The 9224-nt window shown below is 40.9% G+C and overlaps 1 protein-coding gene across 1 annotated transcript; it reads left to right on the forward strand.

Annotated features, from left to right (window-relative positions):
• Positions 1–940: 940 nt before the first annotated feature.
• pou4f1 (POU class 4 homeobox 1) lies at positions 941–4081 on the forward strand. Its single transcript, XM_079340437.1, has 2 exons — positions 941–1258; positions 1660–4081. Exons 1-2 carry the CDS (start codon positions 1136–1138, stop codon positions 2641–2643), a joined length of 1107 nt encoding a protein of 368 aa, XP_079196563.1. The 5' UTR covers positions 941–1135; the 3' UTR covers positions 2644–4081.
• The last annotated feature ends 5143 nt before the right edge of the window (positions 4082–9224 follow it).

Genomic DNA, 9224 nt, shown 5'->3' on the forward strand with positions numbered 1-9224 from the left:
GAGAAATTATTTTTTTTCATAGTCATTTTCCTGTTGGAATCCACCTTTCCTGACAATTATGACTACCATTACAACTCCAATAAGCCCTGCCTATTTATAAAATTCACGTTGTACCCTTTAACGACACACATTAGAGACCTCACAAGCACAGTCATTCCTTTGTTGCAGAAATCGCCTTATTTATTATGCAAATTTAACGATATCATGTATATTTCACATACTTCTAATCGCAGCATGAAATTTTAATTGGACGACCGTTGTGGTTTGAACAAATGAAGTGTTAATTCATTGGGATTAATTAATTTAGGTAAAGACTGTGTACAAGGTTACACTGGTGCATTAAATCAATTTGTTTAGTACTCATCTGGCGATGATGGGCTTTAATGATAGAGAGGGCGGGCTCATCACTTGTAAGGGTTAAGATGAGAGACTGGGATAAACCGTGCATATAGACAATGAAATGCTTTCTGTTGGTGTGAACAAAATAACTAAAATCATGTCAAAATGTAATATCATTTATCATTGTGATTTAGAAATCCAATTATTACACAGATAATGGTTCTTAATCGTTGCCGATATCTCGAATTAAGTCTATTATTACATTTCCAAGTATTGTAACTACCTAGTATCAGATAAAGTTAATTTGAGAGTGCATGGTTAGAAAATACATGGTTAGCGGCCTCTATAAGTGAAGAAAAGGGCCTTAAGGCATTTGGACCGGCGCAGTTCCGCAGCTGGATGGCGTGAGAGCTTAAAAACGCAGGCGTCTAGTCTCCAGATGTTACTGCCTGCCCTATGAGTAGTTTTTATCTGTCAGCCTGCTCACTGTTCTGGCAGTTTATGTCTCGCGAGAGCAGGCGAGCACGGGCTTGACGAGATCTGAGGCGCTCAGGTGTAAGAGCCTCTCTCATCCCCAGCAGTGGGAAACAGTAGACAGATAAGTGCGTCTGAGAGACTGCAGGCATCTCTGTGATCTCCGGGCTCAAGGCTGCACTCGGCACACTACACAGCGAACTCCACTGCATCATTACTGGATTGGAGAAAGGATCACTGTGTATCTATGACTATTTTACAGCTCTTGTAGTTGTTTCCCCCATTTTCTTCCCGTGCACTTTAATTGGAGAAGCTCGCCAAGATGATGTCCATGAACAGCAAACAGCCGCACTTCGCCATGCATCCCTCTTTACCCGAGCACAAGTATACCACCCTGCATTCCAGCTCGGAAGCTATAAGGAGAGCTTGTCTACAAACTCCACAGGTAAATTATCCCCTCAAAAAACTTTCACTTTATCCTTTATTCTCGCCTTGGCTGCATGTAGCGCTGAATGCTGTCTGTGCGTAATAACAAGCGGTGCTCCAAGGCACATGCAGCCAAGACGGGCGCTTAATGTTTATTTCATGTATTCCACGGCGATCACAAGAACAGACTTTTTTTCAGCATGCAAAGCCCGACTTCTCTGTTTTTGTATTAATTTTTATGACTTGCCTCTTCTAAAGGAATACTCAGGCAGCGTTGTGTCGCCCAAAGTCCCGACTGACAGATACATTTATTTATGCGTTTTCTCTTATCCTTTCTTCTTCTTCTTTTTGTCTTTTAACCCACTTCGCACCCCTTCATCCTCCCTTTCTGTCCATTTTCTCTCATTTCCAACCTCGCAGCTGCAGAACAACATATTCGCGAGTCTGGATGAGACCCTGTTGGCCCGGGCTGAAGCTTTGGCGGCCGTGGACATCGCTGTGTCCCAGGGCAAGACGCACCCGTACAAGCCCGACGCCACCTACCACACGATGAGCACGGTGCCATGCTCGTCAACATCAACTGTTCCACTGGCCCATCATCACCACCACCATCACCACCACCACCACCAGAATTTGGAGCACCAGGACATCATGGACCACATCACCTCGCCGACCCTCGCCCTAATGTCCAGTGCGCACGATGGGACCGGCGGAGGAGGCGGCGGGGGCGGCGGAGGTGGCGGCGGAGGGCTCATCTCCACCTCTGCCCACCCGCACTCACACATGCACGGCTTGGGACACCTCTCACACCAGGCTATGAGCATGAACTCACCTCTCACCCACCACGGGCTTTTACCGGGCCACCACGGGGGGAGTCAAGGCGGCCCAGGGCTCACTAACGTCGGCCTGCCCTCCATCAATGACTCGGACACGGACCCAAGGGAGCTGGAGGCTTTCGCGGAGCGCTTCAAACAACGGAGGATCAAGCTGGGGGTGACCCAGGCGGACGTGGGTGGCGCTCTTGCTAATCTCAAAATCCCCGGCGTAGGATCACTGAGCCAAAGTACAATTTGTCGATTCGAGTCGTTAACTCTCTCCCACAACAACATGATTGCGCTCAAACCGATCCTCCAGGCCTGGCTGGAGGAGGCCGAGGGGGCCCAGAGGGAGAAAATGAGCAAACCGGACATTTTCAACGGAGGAGAGAAGAAGCGCAAGAGGACCTCGATAGCAGCCCCAGAAAAGAGATCTTTGGAGGCATACTTCGCCGTGCAGCCTCGACCGTCGTCCGAGAAAATAGCAGCTATAGCGGAAAAGTTGGACCTGAAAAAAAACGTGGTGCGAGTGTGGTTTTGTAACCAAAGACAGAAGCAGAAGAGGTTGAAATTTTCCGCTGCTCACTGATGGAAAACGATTTTTAAAAAAGTTGTGGGACTGAATTTGGGGACCAAGGGACACTAAGACACCATTTTCAGTCTTTTGTCTCCAGCGCTTTTACTCGTTGGTGCACAATGGGCTTTAGACAACCCATTTTCTGAGGCTTCGTATATCTTGTTTATTTTCACGTTATCGGTGAATGTGAAGTATGCAAATAACAGATTACACACAATTTCGCTCAGTTGTTTCGAGGGAAAAAAGTTTTAGCGACGTCGACATTGCCTTTTAACACACATGGGAAAAAAATAGGTAATTTGCTTAATATTATAGCGAGTTATTTTCTCCGAATAGGCCTATTATTTGAAGTATAGCCATTTACGAATTACCTCATTGATTGTTGAACTGTGTTTTTGGTTTGATTTTTGTCGTTAACTTGTTGTTATAGAATAATTCATGAACCTGTTAATTTATTCATATGTTTATTTATTCTCATGTGGAGGCTGCTATGAATTCAAATTTGGTTTCAGACTTGTAATGGCGAAAGAAAAAAAAAGTCGGCCTGCATGAAGTCCTAACTCACGGGCAGTAATTTAGCCTCTGAAGGCTGTCACATCTAGAGATATATTTATTTTAAATTTGCACAAGAGACCCTTTAGGTTTATAGTTGAAATGGTTTTGTATATATACAGACATCACTTTGTCACTTATCAGAGGTGAGCTCCTGTGTTTTGGAAATTATTTTATTGGGTCTAAATTTGCATCCCAAGGAAAAGTTTCAAATAGATCCAGAGAGCACGAGAGCCTTTTCAGCTTCATAAGTGAGAGATCGCAGTGAAAATAATGTGTTCCAGTTTGCAGTGCAAACACTCTATGCATTGGAAAAAGAATCACTGCGTACAGTAGAGTTGTCTGCTGATCAGACCTTATTTTGTGGATGGTGTAAGTCACTGTTAAATGCCTGTTTTTCACATTGAGATCACCACGTTGTTTGTCGTGTTAATTGTTACGGAAACGTTGTGTAAGTAACCTTTTTACTTTGTGCACAAGTATGTTTACAAAAACTGCAGCGACATGTGCATCATGGAAAATGTCCTACTGTGTCCTTCTCTCTGTCACAAGTTCTCCTCTGTTGTCCTCTTACTTTCATTGGTACTCTTCATCCTGTAAGCCAAATCCAACAGGGAGGTGTGTTCCAGCAATCTTCTAATAAACTGAAGAAAGAAAAATACGCCTTTTCTGCTTGTGACTGGGCCCTGCACTGAACACAGATATCAAGATTTCACTGGTGACGTTCCTGCAATGGTTTTAATGATTTTAATTATGAGCACAGGTTGGTAACACATCAAGGTTTCACTTTTTGAATTATTTAATGTATCTACGTTTCTCTTTCGTTTCTACCGTTGATTTAAAACGTTCATCGATCATAATAATGCTTTGAAGTCTTCAAAGTTGGTGTTACAAATGGTTACGTAAACTAAGGAGAATGATGCATATCGAATACAGAATGATCCGGGGGAAAAAGGTCTTTTTATTTCAATTTTTACTATTCATTAATATGCCGTGTTTTTCCTGATAACATCGTTGGGCTTGATTAAAAAAATGATATACAGGCCTAAAAATAATAATAATTAATATTATGATTTCAAAGAAATCTATATAAGCCTATTTTATACTTGACATGGAGTTATATAATATCTAAATGCATGTCTTATTTTTTGTACGAGTTTTAGTGGACCATATTTTTTAATATTTTCAGAAATTCATGGATAAATTAGAAATTAATAGCGTGAAATGTAATATTTAACGGTGAATTTTTAATTAAATCAAAATGATCGTGATTGTCCTTGTTTCAGCAGGCCTAACAATCAACATTTCGTGAAGATTCACAACAAAGTCAGAATAACTCGACAGCAACATTAAAGTGACTCTCCCTGAAATCAGCACGAGTAAGAAGGAGGGGTGTTAAAATAAATAATTTAATAAGAGATCAAAAGTTCATTTTTGTGATCAAAATGACCACTATGTGACCCCTACTCACACCCCCTAGATTTCTTCTTAACTATAGGCTACTTCCACATTTTCAGTGGTCCTCTAGGTTCCTAACTGCATTTATAATAATAATAATAAAAAAAAAATGTAAACCCACGTTATGCAATATTAATCGCGTTTTGCTGATATAAAATGCAATACTTTCAGACAGCTACCGGGGGTTTGAAGGGTAGCAGGCGGATGGAGGAAGCAGCTGTTAAACAGCAGAGAAAGCTGCTCCTTATTGCTTTTCTTTACCTTTTGGCAACACGGTCAGGAGTACAACGCACGTGAGTGAAACTTTTTTTCTATTTTAAGATTTAAGTCATCATTTTTTTCTGGTGTTTAGCAGAGATCTACAGACACGTGCATTGATCCTACTGTCTTTTGTATCAGGAGAATTTTTGTATAACTTAAGTTTAAGTGGGTGTGAATAGCCTGACTTTATCCTTAAAAGTTTTCTCAATGATAATAATAATAGTCGTACGAGGTGAAGAAATAAGAGGTGAAGTGTTAAAAGTAGTTTTTAATTGCCTTCAAACAAACATAGATCCCAATATTTCATCCATCCATCTATCTATCTATCTATCTATCTATCTATCTATCTATCTATCTATCTATCTATCTATCTATCTATCTATCTATCTATCTATCTATCTATCTATCTATCTATCTATCTATCTATCTATCCATCCATCCATCCATCCATCCATCCATCCATCCATCCATCCATCCATCCATCCATCCATCCATCCATCCATCCATCCATCCATCCATCTATCTATCTATCTATCTATCTATCTATCTTTCTTTAAAGTTTCCTTTCCAACCAACATACAGTAACACAACACCGCTGGCTCAGACTACACTGCACGCGCAGCACAACACGCGCCACATGGCAATAATTTCAGCACCACGAACAGCTCCGCTGGCGGATTGAAGAGTAATGCATTATTGAAAGCCTATATCAAACAGCTCTGGGGTGCTGTCTCTGTGCACAGGGGCTGTGGATGAAGTCGGACTGTCTGCCTGCACAATAGCCTCTAATATGTTAATGGCTGTAGGGGATGCCGGAGGTGCCGTCCCCAGCTGCCTCGCCTACCATATGTCAGGCCGTTACGACAGAGCCCTCTATTAATCAGGGGGATATATCATCAGGAACACCGACGATATCATAACCCTTAAAGCTGGTTCAATACTGGGACTGATCGGTATCCTTTTTTTTTTTTTTTTTACCGAGGCCCTCTGTCATATTTACGTGTGGATAGTCTCGATGTGTACCCCTTACACCCCCCCCCCCCCCCCCCCCCCCACACACACACACATAGTAGAATATGCTGTCTGAGCATAAACCGGCCTGAAATTCAAAATTGTAATCTAAACAAACCATTTACATTTATACACTCATTATTATTATTATTGTTATTATTATATAACGTGCTTGTTATTGTATCTTTTACCCACATCCTCTTTTGCATCCTCTGCATAGGCCGTGATGGATTAATCATGGAGCCAAAGGATCTCATAACTTAATTCCTTCAGGCTACTAAATCGGGGGAGTAATTAATCTGCACTGGGGATGTAAATAAAAGGAAATTGGATTCCTGACAGACGAGATGAGAGAGTCTCTGACACCACGTCGCCAAATAATGATTTCAGCACACGTTATGGTAACGCAGGCGCTTTAGATTTACGAGCGAGCGACTTTTTACTATGGCTCAGAGCGAAAGGGACTGGGCCTACCCTAATCGCAGCTGTTAGGCGGCCAGGTTAAGAACAATTAGATCATTATATACAACACTACGAGAAAAAGCAAAAAGAGGAAATAAAAAGCCTACATTGATATTTTTTTTTTAAATAGCTCAAGTCCTTGTTTTAGATACTTTTCTTCGTCTGGGGTATCTTAAAACAAAAATAAGAACCCCCATCTAGAGCTCCGTTTATCTAACAAAGCGCAGAGATGGCCTTTGGACGGAAATGTCAAACCAGGGATGTGGATGGGTAGATCCCCCAGATCTGCACTCATTTCCCACTCATATTTGCTCAGTAATCCGCAGTGGCAGCCCTCCATCGCCCGGGACCCGGTTTGAGAGGCGATGCTGTTGACACAGGGGTATATTTCAATCACAGAGGGTTCAGAGTCAGACGAACAACTTATTTGTCTAATAAATCCGTCATTTAGTAAGAAAAATATTTGATCTTGGGGGGCTGACCTCTTGTCTTGTAGCTACTGACAGATAAAAAATGGGTATGCAGGAATATGCTGGTAGCCTGCATATCAAAAAGCCCAATTTAGATTCATATTTGTATTGAGGACACACTTATAACAAACAGATCAAAGCACACAGCTTCTTATTTGTTTACAAAAATAGAGCAGAACTACTCCAAAAAGCTTTCTAGAGGACAAATGGATGAGGACACGATACCTTTCACTTTAAGAGATTTCATTCAAAGATCAAAAATATTTCCTTTAGGTTAAAAACACAGCTATGAATTGATTTACCATAAATTTCCTTAAAATGTAGCTTAAAACCACTTAAAAAGTGATGTATTTATTATGATATCACAACCTAGATAATTCTTTGGTAGAAAGACATGATTGAGGAAGTTTAAATCCATCAGAGCAGCTTGGACTAAACACATAAAATGAGAGCCCTTTTAATTAAAGTGATTTAAATTAGTTGAACTGCTGAAGTCTGTTGAAAGCCAAATTGACAATTTGGTGTTTTATAGCATTCATTAAAACTCTCCAGTAGTTTGCTACTTATAGTTGTGAAATCAAAGCGCTCTCCAAAGCTGTTGAATACACTCCAATACAACTTTCCATGTTCCCCATCTGTTGCAGGTTTTCAAAGTCCCTTTTGTTTGCAGTCCAGTTTAAAGCACAGAATAAAAAAACAAAACAACATATTCCCAGAAAATGTACTCAAAGTGAGCCTGAAACTGCTTTGATTTTTTTTTGTGTGGGTGTAACAAAGCATGAATGCCACCACGCTACTTTACAGCTACATAGCCTGTTGATCACATTGATTCACCTTAACATTTATTTATTTTCAGAGTGACATTAAATGCATCAGGTACAAGGCAATATTTTTTCTAACCAATTTCGCACCGCTTCAGCAAATGTTTAAAAATAATTTGATGATCATCCTTTGGGTTTGAACTGAGCAAAGACCTGCATTGCTTTAAAAAACCCCCACTTGGGATAAACAGAGTTTCTCATCTGAACTGTGCAAGAGATGTTCAACCTAACAATTTACTAGCTTTTCCATTTAAGTTTAGTGATAGGTTACATAATTTAATCTTGATCAGATTTCACAGTCATAGTGGAAACTATATGGACAGAAATACACAAAAGCTGAATGATTGGTGTGGCTCAAACTGTTAGCATCCATAGCGATAAAGTACCGCACTAAAACATCCTAACACCCCCCCACATCTCTGCTGCTTCGTCTCAACATGTTTCACCTGATTTGAAAAATAAAATAAAAAAAGCGTAGGCTACTGCCATCTAAATGTCACTTCATGCTAAATCTGTCTCACGACCTAAATGTCATTTATTTCTCAAGTCGTGCCTCCCAAGAGCCGTCATGACCCGAGGCAAAGTGCTCTTTGAACCCCTATATTGAACCCATTTTCCCTGTCGTCATTACCCGCACGTGCTGCAGACAGGAGACGCGCGTTCAGGAGAGAGCCACGCTACCGGAAACAAGAGGCAAGGCAACACCATATAAGGAGATACGGCAAGTGTAAAATTCAAGCAAACGCACCTATTCACCATTTCGATAAGCCCATTGAGGGCTGGAGGCTGCAGGATAGCAAGTTTGCAATTGTGTGTATAGGCCTACGTTTTATCACCTGGTCGTTTTGAAATATCAATTTCCTTGTCGCTCATTGTAGGCCTACTTCTCCCATCAGCTGTTTTATTTTTTTACAAAGAAGAAATAGAATACTCTTTTTCATGATCAAAACTGAACAGCAAAAAAAGAGAAACACAAAGAAGGAAAAGGTTGACTTCTTAGCTGTCAATGCGTGTTTTTGATTTCACTAAAGTTGAGCAACATTAATACACGTTCGCACCTGCAGTGAACCTCAGTTGACAGGCTGAATTAGATTTCTAATATCTCATGTAGACCTATTTGACTGAGAAAAAAAACACGCTGTAAGCCTAGTCTACAAAGGGTAAGAAAACGAACCATGGCTGCAGGTCTGCTGCTGTTCTCGGTTGTTTACCTTGGTCCTAAAAACCCAAACTCCTCCAATGTACGACACTACTTATAACCTTGAGCCCATTGGAGTTCCTACTTCAAAATGATTTACCAAACACTGAGGCCTACCAAATTGTTTGAATACTAAACTTAACTTCTACATTCCTGTCATATTCTCTGTTATTGCTTTTCTCACTAAAGGCCTATATTTTTTCCCCCCACTGGATGAAACCTCATAAATAGGCTCACATGCAGTTTTTCGTTCAAGAGCTGTGAAGGCATTTCATGTGACTGAGAAAGAGGCCAGTTCCCTATCGGTAGATATTGAATATCTATCTCTGTACACATGGACTTCGATAATGAGGAAAGTGT

Source organism: Symphodus melops (genome assembly GCF_947650265.1).
Source record: "Symphodus melops genome assembly, chromosome: 3".
NCBI classification, from domain to species: Eukaryota; Metazoa; Chordata; class Actinopteri; order Labriformes; family Labridae; genus Symphodus; species Symphodus melops.

Bases quoted from the DNA above. Each gene is read 5' to 3' on its own strand.
- pou4f1 (XM_079340437.1), top strand. From the start codon at position 1,136: ATGATGTCCATGAACAGCAAACAGCCGCACTTCGCCATGCATCCCTCT. The intron at 1,259-1,659 runs GTAAATTATCCC...CCAACCTCGCAG, and splicing joins CTTGTCTACAAACTCCACAG to CTGCAGAACAACATATTCGC.